This window comes from Nerophis lumbriciformis, linkage group LG06 (assembly GCF_033978685.3).
Source record: "Nerophis lumbriciformis linkage group LG06, RoL_Nlum_v2.1, whole genome shotgun sequence".
NCBI lineage: Eukaryota > Metazoa > Chordata > Actinopteri > Syngnathiformes > Syngnathidae > Nerophis > Nerophis lumbriciformis.
Window position 1 is genome coordinate 14655539 of NC_084553.2, and position 25323 is coordinate 14680861.

General features: G+C 40.2%; 1 protein-coding gene across 4 annotated transcripts in view; it reads left to right on the top strand.

The window, feature by feature from the left end:
• The window catches only part of vps13c (vacuolar protein sorting 13 homolog C), an 85123-nt gene that overhangs the window by 51280 nt on the left and 8520 nt on the right, over positions 1–25323 (top strand). For all 4 annotated transcript variants that reach the window (XM_061963789.2, XM_061963791.2, XM_061963790.2 and 1 more), the window contains 23 exons: positions 51–211; positions 277–398; positions 468–765; positions 4241–4630; positions 4741–4845; positions 7926–8081; positions 8161–8286; positions 8352–8485; positions 11912–12038; positions 12109–12344; positions 17534–17678; positions 17748–17888; positions 17965–18046; positions 18123–18192; positions 18263–18374; positions 18442–18555; positions 21603–21733; positions 21803–21884; positions 21968–22081; positions 22150–22225; positions 22304–22467; positions 22556–22601; positions 22678–22801. In XM_061963789.2, coding sequence (XP_061819773.2) covers positions 51–211; positions 277–398; positions 468–765; positions 4241–4630; positions 4741–4845; positions 7926–8081; positions 8161–8286; positions 8352–8485; positions 11912–12038; positions 12109–12344; positions 17534–17678; positions 17748–17888; positions 17965–18046; positions 18123–18192; positions 18263–18374; positions 18442–18555; positions 21603–21733; positions 21803–21884; positions 21968–22081; positions 22150–22225; positions 22304–22467; positions 22556–22601; positions 22678–22801 — 3256 coding nt within the window. The remainder of the gene's footprint in view (positions 1–50; positions 212–276; positions 399–467; positions 766–4240; positions 4631–4740; positions 4846–7925; positions 8082–8160; positions 8287–8351; positions 8486–11911; positions 12039–12108; positions 12345–17533; positions 17679–17747; positions 17889–17964; positions 18047–18122; positions 18193–18262; positions 18375–18441; positions 18556–21602; positions 21734–21802; positions 21885–21967; positions 22082–22149; positions 22226–22303; positions 22468–22555; positions 22602–22677; positions 22802–25323) is intronic.

The following is a 25323-nucleotide window of genomic DNA, read 5'->3' on the forward strand; positions in this document are numbered from 1 at the left end:
CGTTTCTGAGAATGAAGGGTAAAGATGTCCGACTGTCTCTGATCCCGCAGTGCCAACGGGATACAGCGAGATTGCCAAAATTCCCGTGGACAAACCGGGCCGCTGCCTCTACAACATCCGGGGTCCGATGCTGCAGGAAGCCGTGTCCGTGCTGATGCAGATCGATGCTGCCGAGGGCAACAAGGTCATCACCATCCGCTCTCCTCTGCAGGTTTGCCCCATCTACATGTCTGTGTTGTCATGGTTACTGCGTCCATTCAACATTCTTGCTTTCAGATCAAGAATCACTTTGCGATGCCCTTCAGCATCCTTAAGTTCTGTCCGAAATCCCGTAGCCTGCAAAGTCTGGGACAGGCCCACCCCGAGAAAGAATTCCACATCCCGTTAGACACTTACAGGTAGTAACCTCGTGCTGCCCGTATGTGGCGTCACACAACATGAGCCCACTCTGACCGCTCTCCTTGCAGGTGCCAGCTGTACGTGCGTCCAGCAGGGCGTCTGGACCACCAGTACGGGCCGTCGTCCACATGCGTGGCGTGGAAGGAGGAGGTTCACCGTAGCTCGGAGGTGCGCGCAGTGCTGCAGTGCCCGGCGGCCGACAGCAGCCTGCTGCCACTCATGGTCAGCACCCTGGCCATGCCAGACGTCCTGCGCCACATCACCAGTTACGGCGAGGACGACTGGGACCCCGCCTACGTCATCCACCTCCACCCGGTGGCCACCTTGCGAAACCTGCTGCCGTACACAGTCCGCTACATGATGGAGGTACCAGGACGCTCACTCATCTTTGCAAAGCAGGACATCACACTTTTGTCTTGCTTCATTTTTTTTGTTGAGTCGGCTTATCTGGCCAGGTTTATGTTTTAGTTACAGCGCCACCTACAATCAAAAACTGGGGGTTTGCAACACCAATGGCACAGGTGTCCAAAGTGCTTCCTGCAAATTTTGTTGGCCCGCAGTATATTATAACAGTGAAAATGTAAGAAAAAAGAGCAAAAAATTAAGATGTAATGAAAAAAAGTAATTCATAATAATATACTTAGTCACCTATAATAACAAAAATCTGACACAAAGGTTTGTCTTTAAATATACATAATATCTGATTTCAGCATTTATTTTAAATGAAAAGATATGAAAAGGGCCCACGCATACTTTCCAGTATGCGGCCCTTGGTGGAAAAAGTATGGACACCCCTGATCTAAAATATTACAAGCTCTAAAAATAAAAAAATAAATATATAAACAAAGTATAGTTAGTTAGTTCAAAAATAAAAAATAATAGTCATTTATGCTTAAATATTAGAAAAATTACAACATCAATAATAAACACTGTAAAATGTGTAACTGAACATTAATACTTTTGAAACGGCACCATTTTTTAAACACTAGGTTATGATTGATTGATTGGAACTTTTATTAGTAGATTGCACAGTACAATACATAGTCCGTACAATTGACCACTAAATGGTAACACCTGAATAAGTTTTTCAACTCCACGTAAATCAATTCATGGTAAGTTGCAGTTAGAAAACTGCAATAATATTATTCTATTTATACAGGGAAAAAAAGCAGCAAGAGTAAAAATGTAAGAAAAAAAAAAAAGAGCAAAAAATCGGAATGTAATTAGAAAAAGCTGAATAGTTCTAACTAATAATTAATATTATTATACTTAATCCCATATGACACAAAGTTTTGTTTTTTAATACATATACAATATCTGTTTTTAGCATTTTTTTTCTTAAATGGAAAAATATCCAAATGGCCCCCACATACTTTGACACTTTGACTTTTCAGTATGCAGCCCTTGGTGGAAAAAGTTTAAACACCCCTGATCTAAAATATTGCAAGCTGTAAAAATAAAATAAATATATAAACAAAGTTTAGTTAGTTAGTTAGTAGGGATGTTACAGTTTAAAATCTCACAATACGATATTATCACAGTATTAAAGCCACAAAACAATATTATTGCGGTTTATGTCCAAAGAAAATACTTAAAAATGCCATAGTGTGTAAAATGAAGTGTCAGGAATGTTTAGGATGAACAAACACACTTAGTGTAATGGAACACAAACATTATGTTAAAATGTTCCAATTATATTTATTACTGCAAACAAATATTTCTATGTTCAAATAATTGTGCAGGAACATCCACTGTTTCAAGCAAATATTTAAAATAATAACTATAAAGTTATTTAAAGTCTGTTTAAAAGTGTAAAACAAAAATGTACTGTTTAGTGTCTCTCAATGTTTACATTATGGGAAGCAGTGTCCTCTACAGCAGTGGTCCCCAACCTTTTTGTAACTGCGGACCGGTCAACGCTTGAAAATTTTTATTTTTTATTTTTTTTTGTCATAAAAAAATACAATCATGTGGCTTACGGACTGTATCCCTGCAGACTGTATTGATCTATATTGATATATAATGTAGGAACCAGAAATATTAATAACAGAAAGAAACAACCCTTTTGTGCAAATGAGTGTAAATGGGGGAGGGAGGTTTTTTGGGTTGGTGCACTAATTGTAAGTGTATCTTTAGTTTTTTATGTTAATTTAATTTAAAAAATATAAATATATTTTTTAATTTCTTGTGCGGCCCGTTACCAATCGATCCACGGACCGGTACCAGGCCTCGGCTCGGTGGTTGGGGACCACTGCTCTACAGTGGTCATTTTTTACATCAGTCTGGAAAATGTTGTTTCTCAGAAAAGTAAACTACCAGTATAACTTTTGATAATGTAAGTACTTCACAAACTCATGTTTGGCTTCACTGGCTTCCATTATCTTTTCTGTTTGACAGTTCATGAGGTGGCAACTTGTCCAACCCTGCCTTCTGCCCGAGTGCAGCTGGAATAGGCTCCATCCGCCGCGCGAAATCAACAGACAAGCATTGAAAAATAGATGGATGGGTTGAGGATGTATCAAGTAGCTTTTTAGTTTACTATTATTTCCCGCGTAAATATTTTTTTTGTTTTGGGTGAATTAAAACCGTGCAATGCACCGTGATCGGCTGACTCTGTGTCGCCTTGGAAACGTTCCAAACGAAAGCGGCGCGCTTCGCTTTGCGGAATGCAGACTTTCTTACCTCCGCCAAAGAGGTTATGTTTTGGCCTGTGCTTGTTTGTCTGTTAGCAACATTACTCAACCAGTTATGGACAGATGTAATGTCCAAAAAGATTTCATTTTATCTACGACAAGTACGAACACACTTCACTTCGTGCTTATGGCGTTCAATGCCCCCATCTAGGATTCTGAGAGATGTAGTTTATTCACAGCCCAGGCCAAAGCTTAAACGCCAGTTTAAAACCGTCATGCGTCACAGTATTATTGAGAAGAAAACATTGAAAAAAATCTCAATACGGGCTAATTTCTAAACTACGACAATTTTAAAAAAAAACATTGTTTTACAAGCTTTATCACATATAATGGCTGCCATTTTACTCAAGGTATCATGCTGCACTGTTGTTAGCATGATGCCCGACATTTTCTCGGGCCTTGCCGCCATACTTGCCAACCTTGAGACCTCCGAATTCGGGAGATGGGGGCGGGGTTACGGTGCGGATGTTCTCCCGAAATGTGTTTGTCATTCTTGTTTGATGTGGGTTCACAGTGTGGCACATATTTGTAACAGTGTTAAAGTTGTTTATACGGCCACCATCAGTGTGACCTGTATGGCTGTTGATCAAGTATGCCTTGCATTCACTTATGTGTGTGTAAAAGCCGCATATATTATGTGACTGGGGCGGCACGCTGTTTGTATGCAGGAAAAGCGGACGTGACGACAGGTTGTAGAGGACGCTAAAGGCAGTGCAGTGCCCAATATTGTTGTCCGGGTGGAAATTGGGAGAAATTCGGAGAATGGTTGCACCGGGAGATTTTCGGGAGGGGCAATGAAATTCGGGAGTCTCCCAGGAAAATCGGGAGGGTTGGCAAGTATGCTTGCCGTCCAGGGCGAGTTGGCTCTGTTGTCCTGTCCAGCTGCCAGTCATTCATCAGTTATTTCAGTGTTTCTCATACAATTCATGTGTAGAGAAATAATATGGCCACAAAGACATGGACCGCCACAATTATTTGGCGCTACCTGTTCGCCGTCGCTCATGAACACATTATAATGGGACTCTCTGTGAGTATAGCTGGTAGTTACAACTCCATTCAGTAGATGGCATCGTAATGCTGCTGCGTCTGTCAGAAAATCAGAAGGTATTGCGACTTTGTCGTTATAATTGATAATGTTTCCTCACCAGAATTCTGCCGATTCCTGTGAGCTTCCAGAAGGCAGCACGTCGGACCTCCTGAACGCTCGCGTGGCGGGCGAGATCATGTCGCTGGTTCTGATGAAGTACCAGGGTCACGACTGGCACGGGCACATTCGCGTGGAGCAAAGCATACCGGAGTTTTTCCCCGTGTGCCTCACGAGCGACGCCAACGCCAGCATGACGGTGGACGTGAGTGTGCACGTGGCGCGCACGCCCAGCCGCCTGCTGCTGTCCCTCTTCAGTCCTTTCTGGATCATCAACAAGACGTCCCGGGTGCTGCAGTACCGATCGGACGACATCTTGGTCAAACACCCGGCTGACTTCCGAGACATCATCCTGTTCTCTTTCAGGAGGAAAAACCTTCTCAGCAAGAACAAGGTCAGATGCTGTGCGACTGCTCGGCACCACCAGACGCCGAATCAGAACTCTCCATTTGCGTCCCTCCGCACTCTAAGTCAACTTAGTAATCTTTTGTGTTGACATTTCAGCTGCAGTTGTGCGTCTCTACCAGCTCGTGGTCCGATGGGTTCTCTCTGGACACGGTGGGAAGTTATGGCTGCGTTCGCTGTCCTGCCAACAACCTGGACTTCCTGGTAACACCCCGCCTTGTCCTCACAACTCATCGCTGTTACTTTATGTGGACGAAAGTATTGGGACAGCTGCAGGAAGTGAAACGTGAAAATATGGGTTTGTTTTTGCGGCTATAACAGCTTGCACTCTTTCTACAAGATCTTGGGGAGGTCAGAGGTCACGGATATGAAAACCTAGAACAGACAAGGACCTTTTGACAATGCATACAGTTGTCCAAAATGTCTTGATGAAATGAATAATTCAGGACAATAAGAACTCTCGTCCAAAAGTTTCATTTATGTATTAAGACCCGTGTCTAGGATAGGTACCAAATCGAGTGATTTTTTTGCCACCATCCGAATCCGTCCAGTCCTACCGATTCACGTAAAAGCCATGCCATGTTACAGTACCTGGGTTGCGTATGACGTCACGGCAGTCACTCCAGCAGCACTGAGAGCGGTCTCAGCCAAACTACCTCTAGGTAATGTTGCAATTTTCAACGGCTACAAAGAAATTGACTCAAAAAAACGCTCCAACCTAAGTAACGTAAGACTCAACTTTTCCAAAAATGCACTAGTTTGATGCCAATATACATTGGCTTTGCTTTTGACATGCTACTTATTAGCATTAGCGATTATACATGGCGATTTCAACACCTCCTAATCTGTTGATGGAAACTATAACTTAGATGCACGTTACAATCAAACACCTGGTGTGTAATAAGTACAACATTTACAGTATTAACACTTGTTAAGGCGCAACAACACCCAAAACAACACACCGTAAACTATACATTACTACCCTCTAACGTCTTGGACTTGCAACTGTCATAAATGTGAGACTTAGGAAATGTGGTTATAAAACAATATGCAACAACTGGACAGCAGTTACCATAATCAGCTCATTTTTAAATGTCAAAATAAAAAACATTATTTTGTGTATATATATATATATACAGTATATATATATGTGTGTGTATGTATATATATATGTATGTATGTATATGTATGTATGTATGTATGTGTATATATATATATATATATATATATATATATATGTATATATATATATATATGTATATGTGCGTTGTGAAATGAATTATTTACACAGAAATATTTTATAAATGTTTATTTACATACCTTAATTAAATTGTTTCCAAACGGTGCCTGTAACATGGCAGTAAAACAGCTGATCAAACAAAACAGAAGTCAATGTCATGGACCCACTAGCTGCAGAAGCTAGATCTCCAATCAGCTAAACAGACTCAATAACGTCTCGGTGACGTTTTGGTAAGTTTACAAAACTGAAACAATACAAAAAGAACGCCATTCTAAGTTAATACCAACACTGACACTCGTATACGTGTTAGCATATTAGCTAATGCTAACAACGCTAGCTTCATTACATTACGATAGCACGTACAAATATGCATGAAAACACTCCTACAGACATTACACATGGAACAATTTAAGTATGAATTTTTTTAGTTGTAAAACTTACAAAGGTTGCTTGGAGTGATGAAAGAAGAATCCATACGAGTAGAAACGGTCTGGATGATTAGAAGACGGAACGGCAATTGTACTTCCCGTTTAAAGCTCTAAACAGAATGGCACTGCAGCAACTGCCGTGAGCGAACACGCTCAAAAGAGCGTCATAGCACACACATATTTCAGTGTCTTTGACTGTTTTTGTTTTTTGTAAACTATTTGCAGTATGGCTGTCAGCAAAGAAAAATCCATAAATTAGCCGCACAGTTTTATAAGCAGCAATGTTTAAAGCATTGGAAAAAAGTAGCGGCTTAATGTCCGTAACTTATGGTGATATTTAGTAACACACAAAAAAGTACTGAAAATTGATACCCTTGAGTACCGGTATCGATTCCCAGGTATCGGGAATCGGTACGGTATTGGTACAAATGTGAATGGTACCTGTGTCCCTCTACTTCTGTCCACATAGTTATTGTAAATGTTTCGTTATTATTGTTATTTTCCAAATGTTTCCTTGTATTTTTGGGTGCCTTAACTTGTATGAAAACTGACCAAAGTTTGCGAGTCCATCAGGCTTGGTACAAAATGGAGTACTTTAACTCACCCAGCTGCGCACCCTAAATTCAAAAGGAAAAAAAATTGCCCTTGGCACCAGTTTCACAGATTGTCAGTAAGTCTGGGAGAGACGTCTGTCATGACAGGACACATAACATTTTCAAGAGTCCATGTTGAAGTTGGGCCATTTTTGCTGAAAATTACGAACTCATCTTAGGGACTTTGACCAAATGATTTCAAATAAATCCCAGATACTCCACAAATGGGTGATGACAAATTGAATTGCCTACACTGCAAAAAGTCAGTGTTCAAAAACGAGAATAAAAAATATAAAAATTATGGGTATTTTATTTAAACTAAGCAAAATGATCTGCCAATAGAACAAGAACATTTGGCTTGTCAAGACTTTCCAAAACAACTCAAATTAACCTCAATGAACCCAAAAATACCTTAAACTAAGTATATTCTCACTAATAACAACTGTACTACTATATGAGTACGTATTTTCTATTGTTTCATTAAAAATGAAACAGCAAAGTCCATTTGGCTGTCATCTGTTTTAATATGAGACACAATTGTGTCAAAGTCATGATTTTTTTTTTTTCATGCTTGAAATAAGAAATTATTACTTTAAAAAAGTAGTTTTAAACTTGTGAGTGTTGATGACACAGCTTTGCAACACTTGATATTCTAGTTTCAAGCATGTTTTACTCAATATAGGTCATAAAATCTCAGCAACAAGCTATAATATCTTACTGATATCATTTAGGACCAAAACCCTTAAAACAAGTAAAACACTTAAACATAAAATCTGCTTAGTGAGAAGAATTATCTTATCAGACAGAAAATAAGCAAAGATCACCCTTATTTGAGATATTTAATATTACTTGGATTTTAGTTTTTGCAGTGTACGCTTCAGTGTGTGGGCGAGGCATGGTGACAAACTCTCATTCTGAAGATTTGCCCAAAAAAGTGCTTACCTGCGTGAACCCTGAGTTACATGCTCGCAGCTTTAGTTGTTTGATCGGCTGTAGCTGACCACACCGAACACGTTAACACAGGTGGGCGTGAGCATCCAGATGAGCAGTTTTAACCTGACCAAGATCGTTACCATGAGTCCCTTCTACACCCTTGTCAACAAGTCCTCCTATGAGCTGGAGGTGGGAGAGGTCACCAGCCCGACGACGGCAAGGTGGCACTACATCTCGTCCACTGAGGTGAGAGGATCTTGTCTGCGTGTCCCTGCGTCATCGAGCATGTCACGCGTGCTGAGAGTTTGTGGTCACGCCGTTGCAGTGCCTCCCTCTATGGCCCGATAGCAGCTCGGAGAAACTGTGTGTGCGCGTGGTTGGATCCGAGTCGGCCTCCAAGTTCTTCTTCTTTAATCGCCAGGACAACGGCACGCTGCTGTGCCTGGCCACGGTGGGTATCTCCTTTTGGACCATTCACATGGCAGCTTACTGATGAGGAAATATTTATTCATGCAGTGTGGCGGTATCATCGTGGACGTCAACATCTCCGACCACTCGACGGTCATCAGCTTCAGTGATTACTACGAAGGAGCGGCGCCCGCCTTGCTGGTCAACCACACGCCGTGGGTCAACCTCAGCTACAGACAGAGGTCAGAGGTCAATCTGCTTCCCACTCACACTACCACTGCCACTTTAGGCATGTGAAATGTCCACAAAATTGTGCAAATCCGCATTTTTAAACAAAACATTTTTTGCGTCGAAATATCACTTGTGCTTTTTTTAAATGAAATATCAATAAAAATAGGATCCACACAAAATGTGTTGAACGCTCGCTGTTTCTCTTGTCTAAAATGCAGCACCGAGTTGCAAGACGGGAAACAAGCTCGCTAGTTTACTAACCATCAAGCTAGCTTACTAGTTATCTCCTTCGTTTCGCTCTCCGAGCCACAACGTTGATGCCGGTTATCCACTTTGCTAATCATATTTGGATAATTACAATCCAAACATTGTTAGTTCCCAACCAGTTGTAGTTCTAGAGCAGGGGTGTCAAAGTCATTTTAGCTCAGGGGCCGCATAGAGGAAAATCTGTGCAGAGCGGGTCAGGATATTAAAATCATGGCATTAAAACTAAAAAATAAAGACAACTTCAGATTGTTTTCTTTGTCTTACTTTGGCCAAAAATAGAACAAACACATTCTTAAAATTATACAATAAAAATATAGAAAAAAATACCGGCAGCGGTAAAGTTTAAATCCATGAAGTAAAGAAGAAACAGAAAGTGAATGAATGTTTATAACTGAATACATTTACATATGCATAACATTTTTTTTTTTTATGAATTAAGTAACGTTTATGACAACCTTTTTCCAAAACACAATATAGAATGTAAGATATAACAGGATAATGCATACATTTATCATTTGTTTTCAAAACGGTTACAAAAAACTGGGACCCCCCTAAAATTTACTGTGGGACCCCATTTTTATGACTTGATTTTGAAAATTCCTAGCGCCAACACTGATGGAGTATTGGTGCGTGCAGCAGCAGGCGGCTGTGGCCTGCGGGCCTGGTTCTAATACTAATCAAATATCATCTCAGGGGCCATAGATCCATCCCGCGGGCCTTGACTTTGACACATAGGTTCTAGAGTATTAGTAGCCAGCAGGAAGGTGTATTTTTGACGTGACGGATAGTAAACAGAGGTCACCGAAAATATGTTACCCAAGGGAGCGTGGCTACATGTTAGAGTTGCCAAATGGGGAACATTTTCTGAGGTTTTTGCATGCAGGTTATAGAATTTTGCTTTACATTTTCAATTATCATAATGTGAGAAAATGATGTACCGAGCTGCTGTGATCGTGACGCTAATGAGAAAAAGGAAACGTTTGTTTGCAGTTGATTTCCTGCTACAAATATTAGTCTCATCTACAATTCATGTCTGCAGTTGTTTTTATGCTGTGAAGTTCGTATTTTGTCTCATTGTTTAGCTGTATATCTCCCTGTTGTTCAGCAACGTTTGTTAGCGATATCAAGCTGTTGAGTCTATGAGAGATGTATTCATCTAGTTTAATAAAAGTATTAAGGATATTTTCTTGATGCTAACAAATATCACCAAAGACGCTATAATGTGGTCATCCGTGTCCAATAAAGCACTTGGCTTTCCTGCATACCAACAACAACTAAGCTTTTAGTTTCTGTTATGAAAATGGTCAATGAAAATACGGTGGATTGGACCAACAATCATGATATTTATTATTAGGACTTAACATGAAGTTAGTTTATTTGCGCAAGCAGGTCTTTGTAGTTAGTTATATTTAGGCATAGCAACCACAAAATAACACAAACTAATGTGATCTATTGTTTTTTTTTATTTACGTTTAGTTGTGCTCTCAAACACTACTAATATACTAGAGAATAAACTCGATTGCATCACAGAAAGTTTCTCAAACAAATCAAATGTTCAAACAAACATTTTACAAAGTGATCACTGCAGACACAAGCATGGTCCAATTGTGTTCCACACAAAGATGAAAGTGATTAATTTTAAGAGCCATTTCCCTCGACGCACTTAGGTTTTTCCCTGACTTCATTACCTTTATGAACCACTTCTTTTGGGACTCTATGAAAGCTCTTTCCTATCTCTCTGTTTGACTGACTGGAACACCCAAGAACAGAACAGAACAGCAATACGGCATTTTCTGCTCAACTTCTACACTCACTCTCACTTAATGCTACGCTCAAGCTGCTTGACCTTCGTGTGAATTAAGCCGCGAAGAAGAAAAACAGATGTGATGTCATATGCAACCTTCTTATTGCTTGGATTTTACTGATGCCACGTCCATCTCACATCCCGCCCAATAAATATGTGTGGTGGTCAAGCTCGCGCTGTTCTCAATGGGTACTAGGTGCCATTTAGCCTTTCTAGATGAAAAATGCCTTATTATTGTGTTGTTTTCAGCTGTACAAATCGTTCAAAAGATAAACCTTTCTTCAGACTTCGAAAGGTTATCAATAGGGCGGATGATGCAAGATTTTACAAGACGACATCTAGAAAAGCAGCTCACACTACAGTCCAAGGGAGCAGAGTTGAAGAACGCACTTCGTTAAAGTTTTGTTTGATATACTTTTAACGTTTAATATTTCCCATTTAAGTATTATCTTGATATTATTTGTATTTCTTAAACACGTTTGCTACGAGTGTTTCGAAAAGCACCAACTCGGCGAGCCAAAATAAAATAAATCAAATGTGAGCAAAACCTGAAAGAGTTAAGATTTTACCAAAGGCAACAATCATAAATGAAACTTTCAGCACATACACAATGTTGACATCTGTAGTTATATTTTGATAAAGGCGGGAAAAACACGCAACTCGTTAACAACGCGTGCAACAGCAACAAACATGGCAGTTGTAAGTAGGCGCAATTTCATGAAATGCAACCTTACCTGAGGAGAAACGATGCAGGAGAGTCTTGATACCAATTTCCTTGACCTAGCCACACACAAAGAAGTTGTAGACCTCCTTGCTTTTCCAAGTTTTCATCTGTGTAGAATTATGTCTGGAGCACAATCGTTAGATATGTCTGGTAAGGCGACCAACGTATAATCCTGGATATCACTTGACAAATCTTTTTTCAATAAATTATATGGATCTATTCCATTGCATAGTTTAATATTTGCTCATATCTGCTTTTTGCAGGAAGATTAAAGCCTGTTTTGTACTCAGGTAGTTTACGCGCTGCTTGCTGTATAACAGCCATCTTAGCTTGGTTGACAGCCACTGCTTTTCAATTCCGGGAAGAAGTCACATGACGGAATACAAGGAATTGCAGGAAATGTAGTCTTGATTTTCAAAATGTTATTTTCGAGTTTTGCATGGCAACACTTTGTGCTGATAGAAATGTCCCCTTTTTCTCTCAATTTTCCTCTTTTTTTTCTTAATTTTCCACTTTTTTCTAAACAGTGCTCACATCTCTGCTGCTTTGTGTCTGCCGATGCTAACTGTATGTCTTGGACTCCACTGAGACATCTGCGGCTTTAGAGTAGAAAAGACACTCAGATCTGCTCTTCTTTCTCAGTGGTTGTGACGCGGTACATCAGCTGAAACCCGGCGAGGCTCGACGTTTTGCCTGGGACGACCCTGCTGGGCTTCGAACCCTCAGCTGGAGCTGCATGGAACACTCTGGACAGACGGACCTTCTCAAGGTCTGACGCACTGGAGTGCACTTGACTTCAGGGACCCTCCAAGTTTGACATCTTCTGAACTTTGTCACAGGACGAGGTCGGTCAGTTCTCCTACGACAGCCTGTCCCAGGTCCACTGGGTGTCCTTCTTAGACGGACGCCAGCGGGTGCTGCTCTTTACCGAAGATGTTGCTGTGGTGACCAAAGCTCGACAGGCCGAAGAACTGGAACAGTTTGAACAGGAAATCAAGGTCTCACTCCAAAACCTTGGCCTCTCTCTGGTCAACAATGCCAGCAGACAGGAAGTCGCCTACATCGGCATTCCCAGGTATCGTATTTGTGTGTTTTTTACACATGTTATGCTGCTATTAACACCATGGAAATATTAGGATTTGTTTTATTTAATATCGTTATGGTTTAAGTTTATTTCGAACATGTATACAATTACAATATGATACATCACATATTAGATTTTTTTCATTTCTCTTGAAACATGTCCGGAGTAGGAGTAGGAAGAAGCAAAGCTTATTTAATCCTCCTACCCCTTTTTCCAATTAGTAATTACTAACACATATTCACTTCCTGTTCTCATTTTGTAAAACAATTTACGTCACTGAATTCTAGAGACAACAGCTATCTTAATAAGTATTTAAGTCAGTTATGATTCACATAATGAGAGGAATAATATCTAATTTTCAATAAAGTTCTAAACATTTATCATTATTCTTCTTCCTTGTACAGAACTTTGCAAACCCTTTTAGTTTAAACAGCTGTCTAAACTGGATCATATTAGTACATTGTTTGACTTCTTTGCTTAATCCATTCCATAATTAATTTCCACATAGTAATATACTAAAGGTTTTAACTGTTGGTATATTTCTCCTCTTTTGTTGGGAAGAATTGTTGTACATTCTTAGGTAGCAGGTTATAGTTTGCTTGGTGCATAATTTTAGCTGTTCACAAATGCATCAAAGCTTTGAATTTTAGAGGTTCAACTACCTACTTTTTAAGGGCTATCAAAACACATCACAAGTTAACATTTATTAGGAACGTATTTTGTGCACTAGTGAACTACAAAAAAACAAACAAAACTGATAAGAGTAACTTTACGCACAGAGCCCTGACACGTTCTACACTAATGGAGGCTGTGGTAAGATAAACACATGTTTGTATCGAGGAAATACTTGTATGTGACAAAGAGCTGCCTTATTTTTGATTAGGTGTTTAAAATGGAGCTAAACAGCATTGAGGACATGTATATTGGATCTGCGCAATTTCTTGTAAACTTACAGTAATTATGCAATATAATTATGTGTAACTAGATATGTTAGTAAGTCAATTTTATTTATATCGCACTTCTCACAGAGAGAGCTCACAAAGTGCTTCTCATGGTTAAAATACAACTAGTACAATCAAAACAAGCAACAGAAACATTGCAAATAAAATAATAAATATATATATGATAATAAAAATAACAAAATAAAATAAAAACTATATATTTAGATGCAAATATGTTAACAAAACAACCACTAAGCCTACGCATGGCACAGCATAGACGGGCAAAAATATTCAGGCAAAGACTCAGTTGTCTACTTGCACCTCAGGGAGAAACAGCACTCCTTTGAGAACACAAATTTACAGATTCTGGACAGGGAGGACGCTTGGTACTAAAGAGGAGTGAGGGAAGCCATCTATGTAAAGGTTGAAAAACTATCCCTGAACAAAGGGCGAGGTGTGCGACACCACCTCTCTCCCACATACAACATTGTCCTTTCAACCATTCCGAAAAGACTGCAATTTAGCCTCCAACAAATAACAGGAGTTAGAAATGTCTGTAACCAGAATGCCATTTGTTTACAACTGAATGGAACAATAACGTGGATGATTCTGACATTTTTGGGCTGGTAGTAGTCGACCCACAGCGATCGTTCTGCCACACAATTTCTTTAATGCTAACGAGGGGAAATTACACTTCAACGACTGTCGTTGGCTTTGACAGTTAGGATTGTCTTGTTTGCATCAAAGCAATTGTTTTTCTCACTACGATGGGGCGAAACCATCCTTGCCCAGGCACACCCTAATGGTTTTTGGAGTACAGTATAGTATTTGGGGTTTTGGCACCAGCCGCTAGACTAGATGTGACCAACCTAAGTTTCAGACTAGATGTGACCAATCTAAGTCTAAGACTAGATGTGACCAATCTAAGTCTAAGACTAGATGTGACCAATCTAAGTCTAAGACTAGATGTGACCAATCTAAGTCTAAGACTAGATGTGACCAGTCTAAGACTAGATGTGACCAATCTAAGTCTAAGACTAGATGTGACCAATCTAAGTCTAAGATAGATGTGACCAATCTAAGTCTAAGACTAGATGTGACCAGTCTAAGACTAGATGTGACCAATCTAAGTCTAAGACTAGATGTGACCAATCTAAGTCTAAGACCAGATGTGACTAAACTAAGTCTAAGACCAGAAGTGACTAATCTAAGTCTAAGACTAGATGTAACCAATCTAAGTCTAAGACTAGATGAAAATGGTAAATGAGTCGTACTTGCGCTTTTCTACCTTTTTTTTTTTTTTTTTTTTTTTTTTTTTTTTTTTTTTTTTTTTTTTTTTTTAAGGAACTCAAAGCGCTTTGACACTATTTTCCACATTCACCCATTCTCACACACACATTCACACACTGATGGACCAATCTAAGTCTAAGACTAGATGTGACTAATCTAAGTCTAAGACTAGATGTGACTAATCTAAGTCTAAGACTAGATGTGACCAATCTAAGTCTAAGACTAGATGTGACCAATCTAAGTCTAAGACCAGATGTGACTAATCTAAGTCTAAAACCAGATGTGACTAATTTAAGTCTAAGACTAGATGTGACCAATCTAAGTCTAAAACTAGATGTAAATGGTAAATGGGTCGTACTTGTATAGCGCTTTTCTACCTTTTTTTTCTTTTAAGGAACTCAAAACGCTTTGACACTATTTTCCACATTCACCCATTCGCACACACACATTCACACATTCACACACTGATGGACCAATCTAAGGCTAAGACTAGATGTGACTAATTTAAGTGTAAGACTAGATGTGACCAATCTAAGTCTAAGACTAGATGTGACCAATCTAAGTCTAAGACCAGATGTGACTAATCTAAGTCTAAGACTAGATGTGACCAATCTAAGTCTAAGACTAGATGTAAATGGTAAATGGGTCGTACTTGTATAGCGCTTTTCTACCTTTTTTTTTTTTAAGGAACTCAAAGCGCTTTGACACTATTTTCCACATTCACCCATTCGCACACACACATTCACACACTGATGGACCAATCTAAGTCTAAGACTAGATGTGACTAATCTAAGTCTAAGACTAGATGTGACCAATCTAAGTCTAAGACTAGATGTGACCAATCTAAGTCTAAGACCAGATGTGACTAATCTAAGTCTAAGACTAGATGTGACCAATCTAAGTCTAAGACTAGATGTAAATGGTAAATGGGTCGTACTTGTATAGCGCTTTTCTACCTTTTTTTTTTTTTAAGGAACTCAAAGCGCTTTGACATTATTTTCCACATTCACCCATTCGCACACACACATTCACACACTGATGGACCAATCTAAGTCTAAGACTAGATGTGACTAATCTAAATCTAAGACTAGATGTGACCAATCTAAGTCTAAGACTAGATGTGACCAATCTAAGTCTAAGACTAGATGTGACCAATCTAAGTCTAAGACTAGATGTGACCAACCTAAGTCTAAGACTAGATCTGACCAACCTAAGTTTCAGACTAGATGTGACCAATCTAAGTCTCAGACTAGATGTGACTAATCTAAGTCTAAGACTAGATGTGACCAATCTAAGTCTAAGACTACATGTGACTAATCTAAGTCTAATACTAGATGTGACCAATCTAAGTCTAAGATAGATGTGACCAATCTAAGTCTAAGACTAGATGTGACCAATCTAAGTCTAAGACTAGATGTGACCAATCTAAGTCTAAGACTAGATGTGACCAATCTAAGTCTAAGACCAGATGTGACTAAACTAAGTCTAAGTCCAAATGTGACTAATCTAAGTCTAAGACTAGATGTGACCAATCTAAGTCTAAGACCAGATGTGACTAAACTAAGTCTAAGACCAGATGTGACTAATCTAAGTCTAAGACTAGATGTGACCAATCTAAGTCTAAGACTAGATGAAAATGGTAAATGAGTCGTACTTGCGCTTTTCTACCTTTTTTTTTTTTTTTTTTTAAGGAACTCAAAGCGCTTTGACACTATTTTCCACATTCACCCATTCGCACACACACATTCACACACTGATGGACCAATCTAAGTCTAAGACTAGATGTGACTAATCTAAGTCTAAGACTAGATGTGACCAATCTAAGTCTAAGACTAGATGTGACCAATCTAAGTCTAAGACCAGATTTAACTAATCTAAGTCTAAAACCAGATCTGACTACTTTAAGTCTAAGACTAGATGTGACCAATCTAAGTCTAAGAGTAGATGTAAATGGTAAATGGTTCGTACTTGTATAGCGCTTTTCTACCTTTTTTTTTTTTTAAGAAACTCAAAGCGCTTTAACACTATTTTCCACATTCACCCATTCGCACACACACATTCACACACTGATGGACCAATCTAAGTTTAAGACTAGATTTGACCAATCTAAGTCTAAGACTAGATGTGACCAATCTAAGTCTATGAGCACGAACTGATGAAGCCTACTCGGATGAGTGGCGAAACGTCTTCTAAGACAAACCAAACCGTCCAGTTGCGATCGATTGAATGCCCTGAGATTACAAATATGTAAACATATTCTCACGATAATACAACTAGATGATAAAACATCCAAGTGCTGCATTGTTTTTGTTGTATCTTTTTGGCAGGATGCTAGTAACTCTAATCACACTTACCCCTCGGACAATAATAATATTAATAATACAATATGACATTTAATTGACAAACCATATCAGTGTGTTTTTTTAATCAATGTTTTTGAATCAATAACGACGTGACGGTAAGTGATTGATTAGGTATTAAAAAAACAATAAGTAAATAAGTGTAAGACACCGATGTATATTGGCTTCCATTGCACGTAGGATCAATGTGTATTTCTGACATGTGACTTTACTGTGTGTTGCCTTCATTGGGACCCACCCTTTACGGGGGAAAAGTCCACCCAGACTATTTAATTCTAAAGCTGTCTAAAGTAATGAGAAGTGACTATTATATTATATTAACAAAGATTAAGTACAGACAATGGCAATGCCAGCGCTGGAGAGAGGACCGAGCCGTCTAAAGTTTGGCGCATTTTCTAAAATGGTTGCCCTCCTCATGAGCTTTTGTCCATATTGCAACCTCGCCTTGGCAGAGATGAAAGCGAAAGTTAACCTGGCGTGTGTGTTGAGCACAGATACATTTTTGTCCACTCCAACTCGGCGCACCTGGTATTTTGTGACACCTTTAGAACTTGAGAAAATAATATATGTGTGTGTGCGTGTGCTACAGTTCAGGTGTAGTGTGGGAGATGAAGAGGAAGAATCGTTGGAAGGCATTCAGTCAGAAGATCATCAATTTATTGGAGAAAACCTACCAGAATCAACTCAGTGCGAAGACCCAGGGCGGCTGGGTCAAAGTAGACACCAACGTGGAGGTCAGAGGTCAACACTTTCACAGACTGTGAAAGTGATTGTTCAAACGTTTAAATGTCCCTGTTTGTTAGGTGAACCTCAGTGGCGCCATCATGATGATGCGAAAGCCCTTTTCCTGCCCAGTGAGGAGGAACTTCCTGTCTGGGATCCAGGTTGAGTTCAAACGGTCTCAGCATCAGCGCAGCCTGAGGGCCCAACTACACTGGCTGCAGGTAAACACACACACACACACACACACACACAGGTGAGCACATACACACTTTTATGTATGTTATCACGCATGTCCAGGTGGACAACCAGCTGCCGGGCGCCATCTTCCCCATTGTCTTCCACCCGGTTCCTCCCCCGAAGTCCATTGCCTTGGATTCAGGTGGTCAACTCGTCCCAAACACTTCCTGTTGTGATGTCACTGTCCTGTGGTCTAACCCCAAGCTCCGCCTCTACAGAGCCGAAGCCCTTCATCGACGTGTCCGTCATCACGCGCTTCAACCAGCACAGCAACGTCATGCAGTTCAAGTGAGTGTGTAACCGCGGGCGATCGTCATAGCGACAAAGTGACGAGCACTACGCACGTGTCACCGCCTAGGTACTTCATGGCCCTGGTCCAGGAGATGGCGGTGAAGATCGATCAGGGCTTCCTGTCGGCCGTCTTGGCTCTGTTCACGCCCGCCGCTGACCCTCAGGCGGAAGGACAGGAGGTAGCGATGGGCGTGTCGCCAGGTGTCATGTGACGCGCACGGGCCTCATGTGACTGGTGTGTTTCAGACTCAGCTGATCAAAAAAGACGTGGAGCAGCTGCAGGCTGAACTGATGGAAAGTTCTCTGAGTGACACGTCAGGACTGAACTTCTTTGAGCACTTCCACATCTCTCCCATCAAGGTCCACACACACACACACACACACACACACACACACACACACACACACACACACACACTAACATGTTTTATGTTTGTTTACCAGAAATCGACTCATATGTTTTTTTCAGGGACGATACAGATATCGATTATAAGTGGTCAAGAAGGCCGATGACTGATATTTACAGCCGAAATTAATTTGCAGTAAAAGTTAACTAATAGTATACGTCAGCAATCAGCTGGACAAGGCTTTTAGTTGTTTTATTTTTTTAGGAAACCTTGGACAGTAGAAAATGGATGGATGATAGCAACATTTATGCGGCACTAATGTTGTGGTTAATTTAGCAGCAAAAAACATCAGGGGATTCCATAAACATCTTTATTACTTGTGTCTATAAAAGTAGCATCAACATTTGCATTTGAAAATATGGGGAATCTCATGGGAAAATTGGTAAAAATATGGGATTTCTCTACATCCCAATAACTCACTATCCTCAATTTTATACAATTTTATAACAGTTCATGGATTTAATACGTTATAAGGTTTCCTTGTGAGGAACCCTGAAATATTGCCAACATTTAAATAAAACAATTCTGGGTTTATTCACTTAGATTATAGTTGAGACATTTTTCAAGATGGCTGACATAACTTCATCCTGGATGTTACAAAAAGTATGAAAATGTGTGAGCTGCTGCCTGCTCTTCTTTACTTCTAGAATAAGTCTCCTATTTGTCAAGATATTTAGAAAAAGTTTAGATTTTTGGCAGAGATATCCTTTCTGCGGTCTTCATGTCCATCCATCTCTGTCACGTTATTTGATTGAATCACGGAACATGAAACTCTCAGGCTCCTTTAATGAGCCCACACTCCGAGTGTTGCGGACATAGGCTTGTCGGGCAGACTCCATCAAAAACAAACAAAACGGGGCCGTGAAGACACCTAGAAAGAAGGACAAAAACTGGATTTCCCAGCAGACAGGTAAGCAGAGGAGACGTACTGCAGGCGACCAGCCCTGCATTAGAAGGAGAGAGGAAGCCGATGAACAGACAGAAGAAGATTTCCATCCATCCATCCATTGTCTACCGCTTATTCCCTTCAGGGGCGCGGGGGGCGCTGGAGCCTATCTCAGCTACAATCGGGCGGAATCAAATCAAATCAAATCAACTTTATTTATAGAAGGTGGGGTACACGCTGGACAAGTCGCCACCTCATCGCAAGGCCCAGAAGAAGAATTGTCACAAGAAATCAAATAAATGCCCTGTTAGACATCAAAACAGCTTTGGAGAGAATTCTTGACAATAGAGTCATTTTATTCTTAAGCGAAACAAATTTTACTTTTCTCAAGCAGGGCCAAAGGGCTTATGCTAGAGCAGTGGTTATTACTGTCTACTAGGGCTGTGAATATTTGGGCACCTCTCAATTCCTATTCGATTCTTGGGTATAACGATTCAGAATCGCATCTGGATTTCTTTTTTCTTTGCCAGTTCTATGATTAACTACATTCCTCCATACAATATCCAACACTTCTCTTTTCTAAAGTAAATATGTACAGCAAATACGGGCATCTACATCAACAATAGGGGTGTGTGAAAAAATCGATTCTCATTTTTCAAAAATCGATTTATTTATTTTTTTTTTAATTTATTTATTTTTTTATTTTTTTATTAATCAACCCAACAAAATAATAACACAGCAATACCATAACAATGCAATCCAATTCCAAAACCAAACCCGACCCAGCAACACTCAGAACAGCAATAAACAGAGCAATTGAGAGGAGACACAAACACGACACAGAACAATCCAAAAGTAGTGAAACAAAAATGAATATTATCAACAGTATCAATATTAGTAACAATTTCAACATAACAGTGATTAAAAATCCTTCATTGACATTATCATTAGACATTTATAAAAAAATTAAAAAAAAGAACAATAGTGTCACAGTGGCTTACACTTGCATCGCATCTCATAAGCTTGACAACACATTGTGTCTAATATGTTCACAAAGATAAAATAAGTCATATTTTTGGTTCATTTAATAGTTAAAACTAATTTACATTATTGCAACAGTTGATAAAACATTGTCCTTTACAATTATAAAAGCTTTTTACAAAAATCTACTACTCTTTCTTTCTTTTTTTTTCTTTAGTTTATTTCGAACATGAACACACTTACATCATAATACATCACACAATTTCATATCATTTCATTTTACATCATGCCCGAAAAGGAGTAGGAAGAAGCAAAGCTTATTTAATCCTACCCCTTTCCCACTTCAAGCGTTTACAAATATATAGAATCATTTACTGACCTTTTTATATAATAAAATAACATCTATGAATTAGTATACAACAGTTTTGTAATATGTAATTAATTAATTAATTCAGTCATTATTAACATACTGAGATGAAGAATATCTTATTTTCAATAAGGTTGAAAGTATTTCTCATAATTCTTCTTTTTTGTACTCTGCTTGCATGTCAGCAGACTGGGGTAGATCCTGCTGAAATCCTATGTATTGAATGAATAGAGAATTGATTTGAATCAGGAAAAATATTGTTTTTGAATCGAGAATCGCGTTGAATCGAAAAAATCGATTTATAATCGAATCGTGACCCCAAGAATCGATATTGAATCGAATCGTGGGACACCCAAAGATTCGTAGCCCTAATCAACAATATGATTTGCCTGAGTGGCTGGACAGTACAGATAAAAAAAAAATCTAATAAAAAAAATTGATTTTAGATTATTTTTAATCGATTAAGAATCGTTCCAAATAAGAATTGCGATTAATCCGAAAATCAACATTTTTGGACAACCGTACTGTCTACTTCACTAATTATAATTTTTTTAAATACCGTTGTCATATGTGTATATTGTATCTGCGATGTAGTTCTGTTGTAAAAAAAATACATTAAAAAAAAGATATAAGTCAAAATGGCAAATATCAGCGCTCATAATCGGTCAATCCCAGTTGTTTACACATTTTGTTTATTTATGTTAGATTGAGAAGAAAGTCTGCTTTTCATTTCAAGCGATTTCAATTGTGTGTCTCCGTCCTTCAGCTCCACCTCAGTTTGTCCCTGGGCTCAAGCGGAGATGACTCGGCTCAAGACGCGGCCGTTGTTCAATCCCTCAACCTGCTCTTGAAAAGCATCGGCGCCACGCTGACGGACGTGGACGACCTCATCTTCAAGTAACACGCCTCTTTTCGCACGGCACTGTGCTCACGTGTGAATGGCCGCTGTGTTCTGCCCCCTGACAGGCTGGCCTTCTTCGAGGTCAAGTACCAGTTTTACCGCAGAGAGAAGCTGATGTGGGCGGCGGTGCGGCACTACAGTGAACAGGTCTTGGTCCTGCTTCTCTCTTCTTCCTGTCTAGTGCTGTGGGTTCTTGTCGTCTGATTGGCGTGTCATGTCTGTGGGTACAGTTCCTCAAGCAGATGTATGTTCTGGTGCTGGGTCTTGATGTCCTGGGAAACCCGTTTGGACTGATCCGAGGTCTGTCTGAGGGTGTGGAAGCCTTCTTTTACGAGCCTTTTCAGGTAAGACACACACACACACACACGCTTGTCGCATAGTGAGTGAGCACGTCATATCTCTGTTGGGTCAGGGGGCGGTCCAAGGCCCTGAGGAGTTCGCGGAAGGTTTCGTGATCGGCGTCCGCAGCCTGCTGGGCCACACTGTTGGTGAGACAAAGAGGAACGGACTCTTCTTTGTATTTTGAGATGATCTGAGGCTCGTGTGTTTCTCTGGCATTCCCGCAGGCGGCGCCGCAGGAGTGGTGTCCAGGATCACGGGCTCGGTGGGAAAAGGTCTGGCCGCCATGACCATGGACAAAGAATACCAGCAGAAGCGACGCGAGGAGATGAATCGCCCCCCGAAAGACTTTGGCGAGAGTCTGGCTAAAGGAGGGAAAGGCCTGCTGAAGGTGGGAATGAAGCAGTGCAGCTCCCCCGTGTGGTGATTGCACTACTGCAGTACACTTACAGCACAGGTGTGTGTGTGTGTGTGTGCAGGGCGTCATGAGTGGAGTGACAGGCATCGTCACCAAACCTGTGGAGGGTACGTGGTAACCCGCGGTGTTGGTCGTTGGCGCTGATGTGGCTCCAGCTGACCCATTGCTGGGTTCTGTGTGCAGGGGCCAAGAAGGAGGGCACGGCTGGGTTCTTTAAAGGCATCGGGAAGGGTTTGGTGGGCGTGGTTGCCCGACCCACGGGCAGCATCGTGGACATGGCCAGCAGCACCTTCCAGGGCATACAGAGGTATGGTCCACATCACGTCACGTCAGCATTTTTTCTCGTCTGCTGACTAATGTTCATATGTTCTCTTTTTTTGGGGGGCTCGTGTGTAATCGAGCTCCAGTGTCACTTTATTTTGCTGTGAGTATTTAACATGTTAAGCTCCTGCTAGCTTAACATGCTAACTTTGTGTATGTGGTCATCACACTGTGCAGTCATCATCAAGTCACTTTTAACTTACATTCAACTGTCACCGTTTTTTCTTAAAACCATCTATATGTTCACTAAATACCAGTGACCCTCTCTATGCTGTTGAATGTAGAGTTACTAGAAAGGGATTTGTATTTTTTTTATTCCCTTTCTTTGTTTGTATTTTTCTTTTATTGATGGAAAAGCGCAACTTTGTTGTTTTAAATGTGCTCTATAAATGAAGTTAGTCTGGAGTACACATGATGATGTTCCGAGTACAGTGGAACCCTCCTCTTGATTGCTTCGACATAGAGCCAAAGGTTTTCTTCTTCTCAGCTCTCTTTCATTCGCTTTTCTGCACTTGACAAAGTGCCTCCAATTAAATTTTGCACAAATTGATGAGAACGATGTAAACAATCTGCCATAAGTTGAAAGATCCTTTATTAGCATGCATTTTCCTCACGTCTCTGGCCAAAGTCACAAATAGTGTTCAAGCAATGGCTGTAATGTTTGTCGACCTAAAAGGGTTCCACTGTATTACACTTTTTCTTATTCAGTATTGTTCATTCTGGACGTTAGCTGCAGCAGACTGATGGTAAGTTCTCCCTGAAAAAACAATGTTCAAGTGTGACAAATTTATGCACATCACATGACATCACACCGGCCCTAACCCTGCATAACCAACCCTAACCCTGCTGCATACTGAGTTGGTTGACCAAACCTACAGAAAGTAGTGCATGTTGAGGCAGAAAGAAGACTATAAACATGGCACAGCACTGCAAATATGTCGCAGGACTACAAATATGTCGAAGGATCACTTACGTGACACAAGACTACAGTACAGAAATGGCACAGCACTGAAAGCATACCATTGGGCCACAAATATGGCCGATGTTTAGAAGCATGACACAAGACTACAAATATGGCAGAGAATGAAAACCATATTACATGACTATAAAAATAGCACAGCACTGGAAACATAGCACAGAACTACACATATTGTGAATTACTACAAATGTGTCGGATGATTACAAACATACCACAGGACTACAAATATGGCGAAGGATTAAAAATATGAGACTTGTCTTCAAATATGAGGAAAAATGAAAAAAGCATACCGCATGGCTACAAAAATGACACTGCAAACAGCACAAGACTACAAATACGGTAGGGGATTATGTACGCAACACACGTCTCATCCTAGGATCATTGGGACACGCAAACTCCTCTATCACGATAAGGTGGCTGCTTAGAAAGGAGCTAACGTGACACATGGCTACAAACGCGACACATGATTACAAACCTGGTGGATGATTACAAAGAGGGTACAGGACTACAAAGATGGGGGATGATTACAAAGACAACATAGGACTACAAATCCGGCGGCTGATTACAAACACAACACATGACTACAAACATGGCGGATGATTACAAAGAGGGTACAGGTCTACATACATGGTGGATGTGTACAAACACGATGTAGGACTACAAAAAAATAACGCAGGACTACAAACATGGCAGATGATTACAAACACGACGCAGGACTACAAACATGACATATGTTTACAATGATTACAAACAACGCAGGACTACAAACATGGCGGATGATTACAAGCACGACATACGACTACAAAAGGGCAGCTGATTACGAACATAACGCAGGACTACAAACATGGCGGACGATTACAAACACGACACAGGACTACAAAAGGGCAGCTGATTACAAACACAACGCATGACTACAAACATGGCGGCTGATTACAAACACGACATTGGACTATAAAAGGGCAGTTGATTACAAACATAACGCAGGACTACAAACATGGCGGATGATTACAAACACAACGCAGGACTACAAACATGGCGGCTGATTACAAACACGACATAGGACTATAAAAGGGCAGCTGATTACAAACACAACGCAGGACTACAAACATGGAGGCTGATTACAAACAATGCAGGACTACAAACATGGCAGATGATTACAAACAGGACATAGGACTATAAAAGGGCAGCTGTTTACAAACATTACGCAGGACTACAAACATGGCGGATGATTACAAACACAACGCAGGACTACAAACATGGCGGATGATTACAAACACGACATAGGACTATAAAAGGGCAGTTGATTACAAACATAACGCAGGACTACAAACATGGCAAATGATTACAAACAACGCAGGACTACAAACATGGCAGATCATTACAAAGAGGGTACAAGACTACAAACATGGTGGATGATTACAAACACGACGTAGGACTATAAAAGGGCAGCTGTTTACAAACATAACGCAGGACTACGAACATGGCGGATGATTACAAACACAACGCAGGACTACAAACATGGCAGATGA